Genomic DNA, 19,413 nt, shown 5'->3' on the forward strand with positions numbered 1-19,413 from the left:
GCTACGCTCATCCCTGCCAACAGGAGGCAGCGTGACTCATATCACCACATGCAGTAAACATTCTCGGATGATTCCATCGGAACAGCTTTGATCACAGAACGCAGTTTCAATTTACAGAGAATGTGTAAATGTTTGGATAGTTTTACCAATAAATACTCGATGAGTCATGATGTAAAAGAGACCATTTTCAACCTCATCTTCATTTTGTTGCTGTTGGGCAGAAACCTCTTATCTCCATATTTTAGATAGTACACCCCCCAAAAAACTATTACACCCCCCAAAATGATTAGTACACCCCCCAAAAAACTATTACACCCCCAAAATGATTAGTACACCCCCCAAAACGACTTTTGTTCTATTGATTACTCACCCCACGGAGACTCGAATTCATGGATTTTCTTTTTTTGTTTTTGTCCCATTCCTGGGCTGTGCAATTTAAAATAATTAAGCCTACCTAAATGTTTATGCCAAATACCTACAAATACGACTATTCACACTTGCTATTTTATGTTTTTAAGTGTAGCAACAGTGAAATCAGCACATTATACATCAACAGTGCTCATATTTTACATTCACACAGACACACAGACCAGAAGACAGAGAGCACTCTGGCCACGTTCAGGTGTTTAGACAGATATCTGGCGTTGTGTTTATAGATGGTTGCGTCCCCTCTCAAACGAGCACTTGCCCGGTCAGCACAACTTGTCCCAAAATGGTGGTATAGTAGTAAGCATGCAACCACGCTGTGGATTGAGGTCCGTCCGTCCGTCCGTCCGTCTGTCTGTCTCCGTCCGTCCGTCTTTCTGGTGACCACAAACACAACGCTATCACGTAGGGGTGAAAAGATACAGTTAACTGCATTGATGCATCGATTTTAATTTCAACAATCGCCGTTTGCATATCGATATGCAAACGGCAACATATTGTATCGATACTAAGTAGCCTAACCAACTCAGTGGCCTTGTGGTTAGAGTGTCCGCCCTGAGACTGGGAGGTCGGGGTTCAATCCCCGGCTGGGTCATATCAAAGACTGTAAAAATGGGACCCAGTGCCTCCCTGCTTGACACTCAGCATCAAGGGTTGGATTGGGGCTAAGTCCCTGCGACATACTAGCGTCATGTCCAGGGGGTGTACTTGTACATCAAGCTGCCTCACGCTACAGATAGGCTCCTGCCCTATGGGCCTCATGGCTCGGCAAGGCTACTACTACTACTACTAAGTAGCCTACTTGTTTGTGTTGAATTTAGCGATTATATTGTATTTTGTCATACAACAGTGGTCTTAACAAATTGGGTGCCGGGGAAATTTTTGTATCGATATGCTGCGATTGCTGAAAAAAAATAAAACGATGCAGTTAACTGTATCGTTACACCCCTACGCGATGACATTGTGTTTGTGGTCGTCACTCGTTGACAGACAGACAGACAAGGCTCAATCCACAGCGTAGAGAGATCATCACAAAAGCTGTGCATCGTTCCATGCCAGCTGCATTCTTACTATACCACCATTTTGGGACACGTTGTGCTGCCTGCTTTATCTCTGTGTTTGAATATCTGCTTTATGTCTGTATATTATTATGATATCTGCTTCATGTCTTTATTTGATATCAGTTTTATGTGTTTATCGGTTTTATTTCTCTGTGTCTCTGTGGGTGAGATGATGAGCAGACTCCTCACAGATTTATACCCCCCTTCTCTCTCTCTCTCTCTCTCTCTCTCTCTCTCTCTCTGTATCCAATTCTGTCTGTCTGTCTGTCTGTCTGTCTGTCTGTCTGTCTGTCTGTCTGTCTGTCTGTCTGTCTTCCTGATCACTCTCCCTCATTCTCTCGCGCTGACTCTCTTCCCCCCTCCCCCCACATCTCTCTCTCTCTCTCTCTCTCTCTCTCTCTCTCTCTCTCTCTCTCTCTCTCTCTCTCTCTCTCTCTCATCTTTCTCAAGCATGCTAATGGCCCCCTCTCCTCTCCTCTCTTCTTGTTGCCTAGGTAACTATTATGGGACCCCCAAGCCATGGCGTCATTACCAGCAGCCGGCTGCCGTCGGGACCTCAGTGACATCATCATCATCATCAGTGTGTGAGCAGCCCCCCGGCCCCCCACTCCCCCCACAGCGCCGCAGCAGCAACAACAACAACCACCACCCCCCCACAGCCCCCCCGCAGCGCACCAAGTCCTACAATGACATGCAACACGTTAGAGTAGCGCCCCCCACTGACGACGATGAGGACCAGCAGGCCACAGTGGAAATGAACAACAGTTTTACAGGTGAGAAAGAAAACTAAATATATCATCGTCGCGACCGATGATTTTCGGGGTCCCCACATGATTTTTGGGCGGTGAAGTGACAATCTAAGGACTTTTAATACCAAAAGAGAGATGAAAAAAATACTGTATCAACACAGTAATCAACAAACTACAATATAAAAACTGGTCATTGGCCAAAATTGTCAAATAATAATATAATAATATTTTTGAATAATACAAGCCTCGTTGTGAGCTTGTATATCTGCTATTTTCACAATATTTATCTGTGGAACCGAGTCAAACTAAATGTATAATGCCTCAACTGGCATCGCGTACCTGGCGGTTACATCATGGTGTCATTGTTGTGATGATTAGTTTTCTTACCTGAGCCTCCATACACTGCCCCCGGCCTGTGAGGAGGGGCACTGTTGTTGTTTTGAGAGATGGATAGGTTCAGTTTGATTTTTTGATTTTTATTTGGATCTCTTTTAGCCTTTCGGCTAATCTTCCAAGAGTCCAGAAATAAATTAAAACATTACAGAATTACATTACGGTTTAACCACTTGAACACCAGCATCCATTTCCTGGTGGGAACATTCACCCCAAAAAATAGCCGATCTACCATCTCACAAGACCCCCAAAAATATTGATATTTGAACTGGGGGCCACATTCACCCTGGAGAAAGAGGGTACACACACATGGATATGTATTACTAAATCTCTCTAGAACAGTTTCCCAAAGTGGGTGGCGACCCATTTGTGGGTCACAGACCAGTTTTTTGGAGTCACGACTCGAGTCAAAATCCCTTTAGTTTCCTACATTAAAATAAATCACACCCGTGTGAAGTGAGGGGCGCTCTTATCATTATACATCATCTCATGAACAACTGGATTTATGTGATTTGCTCGTCTACATATGACGTAAATTTTCCCTTCATTGTCAATGGCATTTAATGTTTGTGTTGCCACAAATTTATGTCATATTTGACGGACATATGACCTAATTTCTCCTTTCATTCTCAATGGCAAATATGAGACGTGTGGGGACAAAAGCTGTATATAGGAAGGGCTAGCGCCCCTCAAAAAAAACTATTATTTCAAAAGATTTTCCCCTCCCACACCACCCACAATAATCATCTAGATTGGTTTTTTTCAGCATGCAACTAAAAGTAAAACCATAACAATCAAGGCCTGTCAAAATACATTTTAGTCAACAAAATCAACTGTAGTAGACGCAAATCTTAGGATATTTAGTCGACTAAAACTAGATTAAAACAAAAGCATTTCGGATGATCAAAATGTGACTAAAACTAAATGGAAAATGTATTCAAAAGACTATGACTAAAACTAAATGGAAATTGTATTCAAAAGACTGACTAAAACTAAATCAAAGTTGGCTGTCAAAATCAACAGTAGTTGACAGAACCCAAAAGGCCTGTCCTGCATATTTATGTCTGTCTGCTCCTCACTCATTGGCTGCTCAGTGCTCACCAGTGTTTTAGTTCCTGTAATTAGTCGCTTATTAAATACTGTTTGTCCGTAGGCACTAATATAATTAGGTGGCATCTTTTAGCCTTATTCTTTATGTTGATTAGCTTTCGCTTTCAATAAACACTTGACATCTAATCTGTAAACTATACAAAAAGATCACATCGTTTGAAGTGAGGGGCGCTCTTATCATCATACATCATAATACATCATCTCATTCCAGCCAATCAGAATTTGCGTCCTCACCTTCATCTTCAGTGTTTACGCAATGTTTGTGTTTACACAAACACTAAGTAAATAATATAAGTAGTAAATAAGCTTTAGTCTGACCCCCCGGCCGAACCCGTAAATTACGTGATAAGGGTCTTTATATTATTTAATCCTGCCATCTTAAGTTGCCCGTGCATCCACGTACGTGCGTTCTATCATGTGCTGCTTTAAATGTCCTTTATCTCCAAATCAGCACAATGAATGTCTTTCTGGTCAGGTGGCGCTGTGATACTCACGGTCAGGTTTTTTCTGCACCCAGCGAGAGAACAGCCGGTCAAGACACCACACACACCATTACGTCATTGTAACATCCGGTTAAGGATATTTTACTCTTCAAAATAAGGGTTGAAAGGGGGAAAAACCTTGGCAATGCGCGATAAATAAATATATTAATCCCGGCGGGGATTGTGATAATGTTTGTGTTAGGAGTCGTACAAAGTGTGTACACACTAAAAGCTAGACATAGGAGGGGCTAGCGCCCCTCAAATATACAGAAGAATATGACTACAACTACATTTAAACATTTCTGTCAAAATCCAAACACTGGTTGTTAGACAGTTTCTTCTTACGGTGTGAATCTGTGCAGTGTTGCCAACTCTCGTGAGAGAAATAAGCCAACCCATCTCCAAAAACAAGCCAAATCTGGCGAGAGAAATATGCCAAATCTCCCCTCGAAAAACAAGCCAAAGCAAGCCCAATAATATGGCCACATAAAAAAAAGATTTGATGCATTAATCATTATAAATATGTATGTCTATAATGATGAATGTTTTATGTTATGTTTAATGAGACATCAGACCGATTCTGTCACTTAATGTGATTCACACTCCCCCAGACCAATGGGTATTTATAGTATATACATCAAAGAAATGTTGGCTTGTTTGATTTTCAAAACAAGCCACCACATTTTCCCCAACCCGCGACTCGTTATGTTTTACCAGCAACTCTGGAAACAAACGAGCCCAACGTCGTGGTAAATAGGCAGACTTGGCAACCCTGCCCCATGCCAGCCTGGCTTATAGAGGGGCTGAATTAACATGTTCATCACCCCTGAAAGGCCCACGGAAGTGGACCAGATAGGAGGGGGGGGGGGGTGTCTAACGCCTGTGGGAGGAGACTGAGGCTATAGCGGCGACGGGGAGGGGGTCCAGGGGGGTGCTGTAGCACAGTAGCAGAGAGTTTGGACCTGGAGTTTACTAAAGAAATTAGCATTTTCCTGAGCCCCCATTCATTCAGTGAGTCACTCGGAGGAGCGTTGGAATGGGGTGGGTGGGAGGCTCACAAAGACCATGGATGAGGGGGTTATATTTAAGTATGAATGGCATCCACACACAGACAAAGCATGCATTAAATAGGTGCTGCCTGTAAGTGATATTTTTAGGGCGTTCAAATGCACAGTTTATTTATTGTTAAAATAAGTTATAGATCTATATCAAACAGATTTTTACTTGTGAAACTGTGGGATGATTCTGATTCTGTAGTGTTTGTTCAGCAACAGGGGTCTCCCCTGTCTCTCCAGATCTTACATTTTTAAGTAGGTTACAGATTTCATCCAATCAAGAGAGAGAACACCACAAAGATCATGTATCAGCTTGTGTTCCAATTTGGACGTATTAAGCCAAAACCACAAAGTTGCAACTCCTTGCAAAACTAGTCGCAACACCTTGCAACAAAACAGTTTTTTAAGGTCAACCGCACCTTGCAACCTCCATTGTGGATAATGGTTACAAGGAGTTGCATGGCAAGTCATTGGTGTGGTTTGGGCTTATTGTAGGCTATCGAATACAGGACTAAAGCCATCAGGAGAGAAATAATATACCGGTAGAATACAATGTATACAATGTATATGATTTCTCTCCTGATTGGAGGAAATTGTTATCTTGGCCTGATTGTTTTCCCCTTCTGTTTACTAAAGAGTTGAACAAACACTTATAGCCTATACCCTATTACTATCAAAATACTGTATATAGACATTATTATTTAACACTTATTTGAACACATAAATATCACTTCCAGCACATTTTAACTAGTCAACCATAGAGCACCGAAGTTTGACATCATGTACACATCCTAACCGGTAGCGTTTTTCCCCCATTCTGAATTCCCATATAGACTTGTTTTTTATATCGTGTCAAATAAGAACTGTGTTCCAAAAGATATGGAGAATCAACCGAAGGTGAGAAATGCTAATGTTACTGCAGAAACAGACATCAAATGTGAGTAACGATACAGAGTCACCTCCAATGTCTGAGACAGTGTTTTAAAAAAAAAAAAGCACAATATGAGATGGTTCCAATGCTATTCTCCATGGAGAAAAACAACATCCGCGACCCAGGGGATGAGCGAGTGACGTCAGCACTTCGGTACTCATTGCTTGCCATTAATCTACGTACCCATTAATCTACAAGATTTCTCGTAGTTGGTTGGCAGAGAAAGAATGGGTTAACCTGTTCATTTTGTTTCATGTTCGAGACGTAAAATCCACCTCTGTCTCTTCCTCGTTCGTGTGCTCCTTTGTGTTGTCATTGTGGTGGTTGTTGTTGTTGTTACCCAGGATCCTTAGTGCGTAGCCTCTTCCCCTCCCCCTCCTTGTTGTGCGCAGGTAACCCTAGCGACCCGGACGAGCTCCGCGGCGGTGGCGGAATCGCGCGGCCGTACCCGGCGCGCGACAACGCGCCCTCCTACGGCCTGAACAATGCCGCCACCTCCACGGCGGACAGCGGCCAGCAGACCCTCCTCGCTGAGCCGCAGACCCTGGCCTCGCCTGAGGACCCCCTGGGACCGCTGCCCGACAACTGGGAGATGGCCTACACGGAGAACGGAGAGCTCTACTTCATAGAGTATGTACCCCTGAGTGTTTAGAATAGTGTGTGTACCCTGAAATCCCCACTCTGAGAGCTCTACTTCATAGTAGAGCTGAAACACTTGGACAATAACAAAGCCTATGCACGCCTTCTTCTTGTAGATTTCAGCTCAGCATTCAATACAATACAGCCACATCTCTTAATTAAGCGGTTGAGGGACCTTAATGTCCATCCTCTTATTATTAGATGGTACCATTCATTCTTAACTAAACGTACACAAAGGGTCAGTGTGAATGGCACTATGTCAGAGCGCAGAACCCTGAGTACTGGAGCACCCCAGGGCTGCGTGAGCTCACCTGTCCTTTTTACTCTGTATACAAATGAGTGTAGAAGTGGCAACCCGAACAATTACATCATTAAATTCTCGGATGACACTGCCATCTTGGCCCTTCTGGATAAGGATAGGGATGTAGCCGACTACTTTTTAGAGGTACAGAACTTTGTAAAGTGGTGTGATGACAACCACCTTATTCTTAACGTTAAGAAGACACAGGAGATGGTGTTTGACCCCAAGAGTATTGGTGATCACAGGCCTGTGGTCATCCATGACTCGACCATCTCACAGGTTCCCTCATATAAATACTTGGGGATCTGTATTGACAACTCACTAACTTGGAATACACATGTTGACAGTCTCTGTAGTAAACTACAGCAAAGACTGCACTTCCTTCGGCGTCTCAGGGTTCATGGTGTTGACCAAAGATTTATGTTAGTGTTCTATCGAGCAGTCTTGGAAAGCCTGGTCAGGTTTGGCATCACAGTTTGGTTCGGTAATCTCTCAGTGCAACTGAGGTCCAAATTGTTCAGATTGGTGCAGACTGCAGGGAAGATCATAGGGGTAAGACAACTCCCCTCTCTGCAGTCTATTTATGAGCAGGCTACATTAAAACAGGCTCAAAAAATCGTCAATGACGTTACCCATGTTTTAAATGGCAAGTTTGTACTTCTGCCCTCTGGGAGAAGATACAAAGAACCAAAGTGGAAGTACATCAGATTTAAAAAAATCGTTTGTACCAGCATCAACTAAGATGTTGAACGAGGCTCTGAAACAGCGGTAACTGTAGGTGCGTTTCCATAAAGCCGTTTTTTTGCGCATTAAGGCTCTTGCGCAAAATCTCCTGGATGGAAACACATCAACATGCGAATAAGTCTCCATTTTTCGCAAAACACTTTTTCGCTAGAAGGTGGCGGATTTGAGGCTATATCGAAAAAGTGAAATGCGCAACTGGAGCATGGAAACACTAGCGGAAAATGAACTCGCATGATATCGCTTTCTGATTGGCCAATCCATACCAGTTGTTGTTTCATGTGTCGTCGTGTCCATGTGTGTTGTTGTTGTTGTTGTGTCGGTTCTTAGTGTCGCTGTTCTGGTGACATCAGATTGCGCTGTTTTCTTCTTTTGCAGTTATATAAAGTCATTGGACTGAAAGAGTGCGCCACCTCCTGGTTTAACAGACCAATAATCACATATTATTCGCTTGAGATCCGCAAATGGAAACGAGAGACATTGCGCTTCACCTTTTTCGAATTAACGAACATACGCTTCCTATTTTCGCAAAGGCTTGATGGAACCGCACCTTGTGTGAGGTTAGATTATCCACATCATGTGTAATGTTGTGTCTTCCTCTGTAATGTATTTTTGTTTGTCATTGATGTTTTATGTGTGGCTATAGCTGGGGTGAAAGCCCAAGACAAATTTCCCTTGTGGACAATAAAGTTTACCTTGACCTTGACCTTGATAGAGTATGTACTAAATACCTCACTATTAGAATTCTACTTCATATTCAGTAGTGGTTTTCAAACCTTTTTTTCATACCAGGGTCCATTATTTATTCAGCATTTGAGCCACGAACCCAAGATGTAGAATATTTTGTTGTCATTAGAATACGATTTTGTCCACATTTCCATGCTGTATTGATGTTGGTACCATAGGAGAGATAACAGGCAGACGTTGATCAAAATCCACGTAGTTACTAATTCCACCTGGAGAACTCTTTATTACAGTATACACCCTGAAATCCCACAAGAGGACTGTACTTCATAGAGTGTGTTCGCTAGCCAATGCATGGATTTTGAAGATGGCAGCCGAGTCTATGGGATTTTTATTGTTTGTTTTGTTTCCTTTGTTTGGATGCTTTTGTGTGACGAAACCTATCAGTCAATCTATTCCTACATGAAGGAAATGCGTGTATTTAAGTGTGACCAGAAGCGGGGATGAAACACATCCCTACTGCCCATAACAATGAAAGGGGGATCAAAAGCAGAGGCATGGGTCCCCCCCCCATGGGTCCCCCTCTCTCCCATCAACCCCCCCCCCCCCTTCCCCAGGTGATCACCCACACCGTCCATCAGAATGGGCTGTGGACCATCCAACAAAAACAATCACACCCTGGGCTCGGAGCGAATTGCATATGACTGAGGTGTGTCTCTAACACCTGCTAAGTGCTAACTGCTAAGTACTGTACTAGTCTACCTTGTTAGGCTACTACTACCTTTAGAAAACTCCAAATAGAGCAGATGCAACAGCCCTCTTTTATCACACAAAAAAAATCTATTTTGAAAGGAGCATAATTCGCTGCTTGTTCTCTTAATCGACTAGAAAACGTAGGCCTGCTGCTATATGTTTACACAAAGATATAACACTCAGGAACTTCATCGTATGAATTTCACATGACTATGCGAACCGGCGGGCCATAAATACATAATTCATTTTAGGAATGAAACCATCCAAAGTCGCTTAAAATAAACAGCCTTGGCAACACTGGGTGATATTGGCTATTTTAGTGGCTTGTTGCATTGTGCCCATAATAACATGCTGGCAATCTCAGCGCCACCCTCTACCATCACTACCTGCACCCAATGTTGCCAGATTGTGTGAGAGAAATAAGCACCCAAGGTCTATGAAAACAAGCCCAAAAGAAGCGACTAGGGCACTAGGCTATTGAAAATAGCAGATCTGCATAGCATGTAGATCTAAATAGTAGGTCTAAATAGCATGTAGACCTGCTATTTTCAACAAAACAAATATTGAAAAAAAGTGACAAATGTGGAATATTTGTAAAACATTTTAACGGCACAAATCTGGTATGGGGGTCCCTGGCACAACATATTTTTAGATGTAGGGGTCCTTGGACAAATACATTTATGTGGGGGTCCTTGACAAGTATTGGAAATGTTTGAGAATCACTGGCTTAAACGACATTAGGAAACAAGCCCAAATAAGCAACTAGCCTACACTTTAGAAACCTAAAGTCCAAAAAAGCCCCAAAAAACCGCAACCAACAACTACCAATATTTAGACAGGGATAAACCCCTGTTACTGAACAAACACTATAGCAATCACAATATCAAGCTATTTAACACTGTTACTGAACAAAAACTCTGTAGCAATGAGTACTGTCACAATATAGAGCTTTAGCTTTTTAACAAAAAAATGTTTTAAACCAAAGGGAGTCCTTGACAAGTATTGGAAATGTTTGAGAATCACTGGCTTAAACGACATTAGGAAACAAGCCCAAATAAGCAACTAGCCTACACTTTAGAAACCTAAAGTCCAAAAAAGCCCCAAAAAACCACTACCAATATTTACAAGCAGCTTTACAGAAAAACAAGCCCAACGACGTCACTTATAATAAGCGGACATGGCAACACTGCTACCTGCACCTATTGTCAGGGAAATGTCTCCCGGGATGACTGCCCCACTTAGCTCCTCCCACCGCCTGTCCCCTGTCATTCGACATGCCGCCCCCTGTCAGGGCGGCATGGCAACCCCCTCCCCCCAATGCCCCCCCCCCCCCCCCCCCATGCGCTCATCGGTAAACAGATCACACTCAGACATAGCCTCTGAGTTCTCACCACCACCTGACTACTGCCTCCAGCTCTCTCTCTGCTACACACACACACACACACACTGGATTATTGCTACTACAGGCCTGCAGAACACACCCACCAGGAGGATATATGGCCGATGTGGTGTTCCGCCACCTTCAGCACTATTATTATAGGTCTGTTTTATATATATCATGTAATCGTCACTTTAAAGGTGCAGTATGAGTGATATTCCTTTGTTAAAGGTAGGGTGAGTGATTTTCTTTGGTTAAAATAAGTGTTTAAAAGCTCTATATTGTGACTTTTGCTATAGAGTGTTTGTTCAGTAACAGGAGTCTCCATGTCTCTCCAGCTTTTTATTAAACATAAAGGACATTTTCAGGCCGGGATACCAATTTTATCCAATCAGGATAACTCAGTCAGGATACAGATTAAACAAGTGGAATTGTAGGTGATGACACAAAGAAATGAGAAGACAAAATTGGAACTGGAATACTATACAAATTTAAGATGATAAATGGCTACTTTCTCCTGATTGGCTGAACATTTCTCTGTATTTTCTGATTATTAAAGAGCTGCAGAGACAGGGAGACTCCTGTTATTGAGCAATGATAACTATTAGAATATAGTGAGTGATTTAACCCTTTCATAAAACACTTTGTTTTAACCAATTAATATCACTTCCCTACCTTTTAAAATAAACGTTTAGATCTATAGCTCTATGCTGTTGCTAGTAATCGCTGAGTGTTTGTTCGGTAACAGGACCGGTCTCTGTCTCTCTCACTTGTTTAGTATACATAAAATGCACTTTCATGTCGGGATACCGGTTTTTATTTTGAGAGAATTGATGCAGGATAAACAAAGTGCGATTTGAAGTTATGATCCAAAATACGCTGCCTTCACACAATTGGAACTGGAACACTATAAAAATAGAAGCTGATAAATGGGTAGGTCTATTCTGGGTGACATTGGCAAAATGGCAACCCACGTGAAAATGTATTTTATGTTTATTAAAGAGCTGGAGAGACGGGGAGAAACCCCTGTTAACACTATAGCAATCACAATATCAAGCTATTTAACACTGTTACTGAACAAAAACTCTGTAGCAATACTGTCACAATATAGAGCTTTAGCTTTTTAACAAAAAAACGTTTTAAACCAAAGATTATCACCGGCACTACCTTTTTTAATTATGCTGTGGTCTTAACAGTGAGCGATGGAGATAGGCTGCTTTGTAACTAACTGGTGATGTTTGTTGTTGTTGTCAAGCAGATCTCTGCAGTATGATCAAGTAGAGAATTCATTTACGGAAAACACACAAAGTTATGCTATGGAGACAAGAGGTTTCTGCCCAATAGCAACGATATAGTAACGGTTGTGGAGGACGTAGAACAGGGTGCCCACACGTTTTCGACTTGAGAGCTATACTTTAAAAATGACTCGACATGATCTAACAACCCCCAAAAATGATTGTCCCATTACTGAAAATAGTTTTAAAAAAATTACCTGAGGGGGCTTTGGAATAACGGTGCTGGCGTTACATATAAGACAAACACACTTTGAATGTGAAATAGTGGGGCGGAATTGGTAATGTTCTTATTTTGGATAACTTGTAATGCTACTGGCGTAACACTCTTGGAAAACAAAGTTTTGCATTGTGGGTTTGCAGTTGCACTAGAGCTGACAGGCCCTTTTTGGATGTCAATTAATCATGTCACCTTAATTCAAATGGCAGATGCCAAAAATATTTTTTATATATTCAAATTGTATTTTTTTAGGGGCATGTCATGTGGATTATGTGTGAACTGTCTGTTACGACAAAAGAGTGTTAGCTAATGGAATACAACCACCCTAAGGACTACTATCTGTACCAAGCAGACAGCTGGACTTGCAGCTGGACTTGCTGCACATGTAAACAAAGCTTCTACCTTCTTCTACTGTTTCATGTAATCAATTCCCAACAGATCTCCAAACCTGTTGTTTTGGGGAGCCCTGGTTTCAGTCCATTCAATCTCTCTTGTGTGTTGGCAAGTGAGATGCACCCTAGGAGACATTTATACTTCAAAGCGCAACAGTATTGCGCACATAGAACAGCTGATATGCAAGCTCACATCGCATCGCGGATGTGACTGTTATTAACATACGAAGCATATATTATACTTGATGGGCTGCAGCTGCCGTTATCATGAGGGCACCTCCCGTTCTTATGACAGCGACTGGAGGTGTGGTTTTGAGGACAACTGATTTGAATTGATTGATTGATTGATTGAAGAATTTATTAACAGTTTGCAGAATTACAGTACATTTCAAGCACAAACTCAATACAAAGGCTGTTAACTGTGAGTGGACGACCCAATTAAGCATTACACTTGTTTCCAACAGGGTCCACCATGTTCAAATCATCAAAACATTTAGAGACGTACAAATAGACACTTCTATAGACAGAACAGGAATTCATCACAAAAGAATTCATCAAAAAGGAGGTAAAAAGGGAAAAGAAATATATACAGTGAGGGGAAAAAAGGGGGGGGCGGGGGGGGGGGGGATTCAGATTTTACGGGGGCCAGTTTCGAATTGCAGCCATCCGTAGGTGCCCTTTGAGAGCGGTTTTGAAGGAGTCAAGGGATTCGCATGTCTTAATGACAGTTGGTAGGGCGTTCCACATTTTGGTGGCATAGGAGCGAAAAGAATTTAGTCCCTTGTTTGTGCCGAATCTGGGTTGTACATGGTTCGTTGCACTCCCTCTGGTGTTGTGGGTGTGGACTTCGTTAACATTAAGGAAGTATCTAGACAGGTACATGGGTATCTTGGTGGTGTATCGAATCTTGTGGACCAGACCCATTGCAAGATGCTGTACTCTGTCGTCGACCCTAAGCCATTCCAGCCTGTCGAAGTGGGCAGGGGTGAGGTGGGTTCGGGGGGCTAGATCAAGTAGGAGCCTGACCAGTTTGTTTTGGGAAGTCTGGAGTCTGGTTTTAAGGGCCTTTGAGGTGCTGTGGTACCAGGAGGTGCATGCATAGTCAAAGAAACCCTGTACAAGGGCTCCTGTTAAGGTCTTCAAGGTGTTTTTGTTGACCAGTGAGGAGATCCTGTAGAGGAATCTTGTTCTATGGTTGACTTTTTTGATTACGTTGGTGGCCATTTTATCACCGGAAAGATTAGCCTCCAGGATGGAACCTAGGTAGGTAATTTCATCTTTACGTGTGATAACATTGTCACCCACTCTAACCAAGAAGCCATTTGCCTTGCTGAGATTACTAATAGAGCCAAAGAGAATGGATTCAGTTTTTCCCAGGTGTAAAGATAGTTTGTTATCAGCGAGCCAGGTGCAGATTCTACCGAGTTCAGAGCTGAGGGCATTTTCAACCTGCAGTTTGTCCCTGTCCGAGACCAGCAGTGCTGAGTCATCTGCGAACAGGAACAAGTTGCAGTCACAGGCTGAAGTCATGTCGTTTACATATATTAGGAACAGTAGAGGCCCTAGTATGCTTCCTTGTGGAACGCCACAGCTCACTGGGAGGGGGGGGGACAGTGTTCCGTTCACTTCCACCATCTGTTCTCTCCCCTCCAGGTAGGATTGCATCCAGCTCACTGATGTGCTATCGAAACCAATTGCTTTTAGCTTGTTAACCAGTATGGAGTGGTTCACGGTGTCAAAAGCCTTTTGGAGGTCCAGCATGACCATGCCGCAGTATTTGCCAGCGTCCACCTCTTGTTTGATGTGGTCGCTCAAATAGAGGAGGCATGTGTCAGTGGAGTGGGATGTTCTGAAGCCAGATTGGAACTCGTACAATAATTTATTAGTGGCAAGATACTTTTCAACCTGTTCATAGACTATTTTTTCCATCACTTTCGAGATGGAACTAAGAATAGAAATAGGGCGGTAGTTGCCGGGGTCTAATTTACTCCCTTTCTTGTGCAAGGGGGTTACTTTGGCCAGTTTGAAATCTTGGGGGACCTGTCCCTGTTTGATGGAGAGGTTTACTATGTGGGTGATGATTGGAGCTATAGAGATGGCTGAGTCTCTGAGAAATTTGGAGGGAATGTTGTCATGTCCTGTGGCCTTGTGGGGTTGGAGGGCACTCAGTTTCTTAATTACCTCATCGGTTGTTACCATAACTAGTTTAAAATCGTCTTTACAAACACCTAGGTTTTTGTAGAAGGTTGTAATGTGCTCTACACCAAAGAGCCCAGAGTGGGAGGGCAGTTTGTTAACCAGAGTTGTTGATATGTTTGTAAAGAAGATATTCAAGTAGTTGGCCACATCAAGGTTGTCAGTGATGAGAGTGTTGTCAGATTTGATGTTTATGTTCGAAAATCTGGTTTTTAGTTTCTGACCATAGCTTAGTTGATTGTTTAGTAGCTTCCAGAGCTCATGAGGATTGTTTTTGTTTTCCTCAGCTTTATCATTAATGAAGTTACTTTTAGCTGATTTGGTCATGGCAGTTACACTGTTTCGTAGTTTGATTCGTTGTGTATTTAGGTTGTTCAAACGAGCTTGGCGAACACTGTCGAAGCGCTTGGCTAGCTTTGACTTGCATTTTAGAACTTCAGAGCATTTTTTGTCTCTGGCTTTCATTGCAGCCAGTATGTCCGAATTCATCCATGGTTCCGAGCGGGTTTTGCCCCTGGTGGTTCTCAAAGGAGCCATGTAGTTCAGTACTGATGTAAATTTGGTTTTGAAGCCAAGCCAAGCTTCTTCGACAAGTGTGCTATTAAGCTCATCGGACCAATCCAGACTCTCCAATACTTGGTTAAAGACCTCACTAGAGTAGGTTTTGAGGTCCCTTGATATGACTGTTTTGTGGCAGCCGGTCTTAAGTTTTTGTATTTTGCGGGTACAGAATATCATAAAATGATCACTAAGCCCACATACAATAACCCCTTTCTTGGAGATTCTGGATTTGTCCGAGGACAGAATGAGATCAATGACAGTTTGAGTAGAATCACACACTCTAGTGGGTTGGGTAATTAGCTGACTGACACTATGTAGATCACAGAATTTACTGAATGACTTAAACACAGGTGCTTCCTTACGTTGCATGTCTGTATTGTAGTCGCCAATCAGGATTTTCTCTACACATTCCTCCTCAGCTAAGCACCCCTCAAGTATATCATAGAACCCATGTTGGTCAGGCGGTCTGTAGACGGTGCCCACTAATACTGATTTAGCCTTTTTGAAAATTAATTCAACCCACACAGTTTCAATTTCATCATGCTGTAAGTCAGTACGAGTAACATATTCAGTGTCTTTGTGAATATACATACACACGCCACCACCATGCCTGTTTCTGTCGTTTCTGATCAAGGAATAGTTCTCTATTTCAACTTCTGGGTCTTTGGTTGACTCATCAAGTTTGGTTTCAGAGAAGCTAATGATGTTCGCCTTACCGCATTGAAACATATGCCTGATTTCAGCCATTTTGGGTCCAATGCTGTTGACGTTCAGGTGAAAGATATGAAGTCCGTTGGCTCTGACTATGGTGCTTATTTCCTCCGTGGCGAAATAGTGGAGCGGAGGGCCATTGTTGATGTCTGTAGAAGCCGCGGGGTGCCGTGGGGGGAGGGTGGGGGGTGCGTGGGGGTCGTCGTGGGGTGGCGGGAGTGGGGGATGGGGTCCCTCGTCCAGGTTTGTTGAGGGCGCTGGTGGGGCCGATTGAGCCATGGTGTCGACCGGAGAAACAGCAGAAATAGCAGGTAAAGTATCACGGTGTCCGTCTCCAGCCGCTTTGTCCCCCTTGGTTGGATGTGGAGACTCTTCACGCCTGTAGATGGTGGTGTTGTCCGTGTCTTTTGCCTCGACTGCCGATGTAGGATCATTCCGCCTGCTGTTGTCTGGGACGCGCTCGGCTCTTGCGAATGTAGTATTCACAGCCGGGACATCAGCGTGTATATCCAGCATGGGTGTGCAGGTTGGCTGGTGGTGAGGAAGAATGCTATCGGTGTTGTTGTTGTTGTTGGTCGTCGCCTGGCTGGTCGGCATTGGTGTTGTTGAGTCGATGGGGATTCCTTTGTTCTCTCCGGTTTCTTGTTCACTCCGGAGCAGCCTTGCCATTTGTCGTGTGTTCACGGGACCAGGGTTAATCTCGATGTCGCCAGACAGTAACAAAATAATGAGAAAGAAAGATCTCTTCCCTTTGTTAATCTGGAGTTTGTCTCTTTGGGCTAGAAGGGACTGAATAGCTGCTAAGCCGTATCCAGGCCGTTTTCCATTGATCCCGTTGACTTCTTCACTGACCAGGTAAAAGTCGCTGTGAGAATCCGGTTGAAAATCCTCTATTACGGTTTTGTTTTTCTCCATTTCACCTCGATGTAATCCCCTTGGTATATTAAGATATGAATCCGTACACCATAGGAGGAGGAAGAGAAAATGTGGAAAAATCCGTGACTTGGAGTCAGACGCGCAGGAGCTAGAAAAAACACGTCTTGCCATGGTGAGAGCGGAAGTCAAGGATTGCTATTATTGTTCAAACACAACAGAAACCAATGGATTATATATTTCAAGGGCGAGAGATCACAATAAAAATCCTAATCATTCTTCCTCCACACTGGGATAAAAACAGCATCTGAAAGTTTGATGGGGCATTTTTTACACGTGAGTGCAGTTAGAACTTTTCCATTGCATCTTATGAGAGGTAGTGTTCTTCTGCTGCCGTTGTGCGCGCACATGCTGTTGCTTATCAGTGTGACGTCGTCTGTTAAGGCGTCTATATAACGACACACAGTAGCTTTGTTTACAAAATGCTGTACCCCCTCCAACTGTATATATACTTTCCCCATTTTCAACAGTTTTTATTATATTTTGACCCTTGCTTTGGCAATGTTTTCTCATGCCAATAAAGCTCCTTTTGAATTGAATTGTGAAGTAGTGATCTACTGGTAGATTGCGATCTGCCTTTTGGGGAATCCCTGACATGGCAGGTTTCCACTGACAGTGAGGATGTTATGCATGCATGAGCCCCTGCTGTGCTGTGTTGTGTTCTGGTGGTGGTGATGATGACGGCCCATCTGGTGGTGGTGATGATGACGGCCCATCTTCAACTGTGCTCTTCTTTCTTGTGTTCCCCTCCTCAGTCACAACACAAAGACCACCTCATGGCTGGACCCTCGCTGTGGAGGAGACCAGACCCCCAAACCTCTGGAGGAGTGTGACGACGATGGTAAGTTGCTCTAATAACACGCTGCTGGTTCACAAAACGGTGTGTTAAGAAGTATTGAAAATAGTCAATCTACAAGCCCACAATGCGGCGCGAAGCGACACATTGTGAGTTCCCCCCATTAGGTCAAGATTTCTCAAAATGTTTTAAAAATAGCAGACCGCCTACTAAAAAGAATAGACTAAATAGGTGACCACAACCGGTGCCGCAGTCAGTGGGAGAATACTAGAAAGAATGTAGAAGTGGAAGCCTGCATGTTGTTGTGCTGTGGTGTTTGAACCAGTAGAGGGTGCACTTGAGCTCTCATTCCTCTGTTGTGATTTTGCATGTACAATTTACAATTTAGGAGACATTTAGCATTCACTCTTAATCCAGAGCGATTTACAGTAAGCAAGAACAACACATGGTAATACATCAAATACATAGAAATAGTCATCAAGGATAATAAGCAAGCTAAGAACCTAACATCCGTCTAACTGTACAGATATTCTACTGTTAGAGTCTAACAGTAGAATATTACACCGTCTACACGATACTACATGATAGGCGTCATTGTGATGTATTAGTACATAGCTCTTAGTTACAGTACTAACATTTATGTTGTACACATATATGCTCCAAATAGTTAAACCTGGAGTTTGTCTCAAGATGTTTGTGTAAAGAAACAAAAGGGGAACTCAAATGAACATGAGTATGCATGTCTTAGTATTTTCCTCGGTCAGTAACAAACAACGTAGGTTTTCTTTCAGGTGTACGTGTTCTATGGAACAGAAAATAGTTCCTTAAAATCCCAAATAAAACGGAAGGAGGCTACAAACCTAAAAACACAAATTGACAGCAGCAACAATCACAACATAGGTTATGAAATGGCACCATCAAGTGGTCAGAACGAGAATAGAGAGAACATTATATGCAAGTCAATGGGTCCCAATCTTTTCAGGCCTCGACCCAGACCAGCTGACCCCCCCCCCCCCCCCCAAGTGGTTGCAAGTGGTTATGTCTGCTTGTAGAGTTTATAGATATTGAACCCAGTGATGGTTGTGTATAATATTATGAAACTAAGGGATGTGTGTTTCTCTCCTCTTCTCTGGACTGTCACCATCGTTCTTCTTTCACTTCTCTCCTGCCCCATCCATCCATCCATCCACCCATACACCCATACACCCATACATCCACTCCACTCCACTCTCGACTCTGTGCCGTGTCTTTCATGTTGCTCTCTTTGACCTTGGAGAAGAAGGGGTCCATACAGAAGACCAAGACAGTGACATAGGTAGGCATTTTATAATGCTTATACAGCCATTCCTCTGCCTACAGATATGCTGCGTTCACACGGGCAGGTACAAAGATACAGTCTACCATACCATGCCCCAAAGGGTGTCACACGGGCAGGTACAAAGATACAGTCTACCATACCATGCCCCAAAGATACAGTCTACCATACCATGCCCCAAAGATACAGTCTACCATACCATGCCCCAAAGATACAGTCTACCATACCATGCCCCAAAGATACAGTCTACCATACCATGCCCCAAAGGGTGTACCCATGGCATATGCTTTGGTC

General features: G+C 43.1%; 1 protein-coding gene across 5 annotated transcripts in view; it reads left to right on the forward strand.

Annotated features, from left to right (window-relative positions):
* Positions 1 to 19,413, forward strand: part of LOC306937239 (membrane-associated guanylate kinase, WW and PDZ domain-containing protein 1-like) — a 155,675-nt gene that overhangs the window by 85,631 nt on the left and 50,631 nt on the right. For 3 of the 5 annotated variants that reach the window (XM_079520903.1, XM_079520906.1, XM_079520904.1), the window contains exons 5-8: positions 1,982 to 2,260; positions 6,600 to 6,837; positions 17,764 to 17,849; positions 19,081 to 19,119. In XM_079520903.1, coding sequence (XP_079377029.1) covers positions 1,982 to 2,260; positions 6,600 to 6,837; positions 17,764 to 17,849; positions 19,081 to 19,119 — 642 coding nt within the window. The remainder of the gene's footprint in view (positions 1 to 1,981; positions 2,261 to 6,599; positions 6,838 to 17,763; positions 17,850 to 19,080; positions 19,120 to 19,413) is intronic. The other 2 variants (XM_079520905.1, XM_079520907.1) reach the window with 2 other exon arrangements.

Source organism: Electrona antarctica, assembly GCF_951216825.1.
Source record: "Electrona antarctica genome assembly, chromosome: 2".
Taxonomy (NCBI): Eukaryota; Metazoa; Chordata; class Actinopteri; order Myctophiformes; family Myctophidae; genus Electrona; species Electrona antarctica.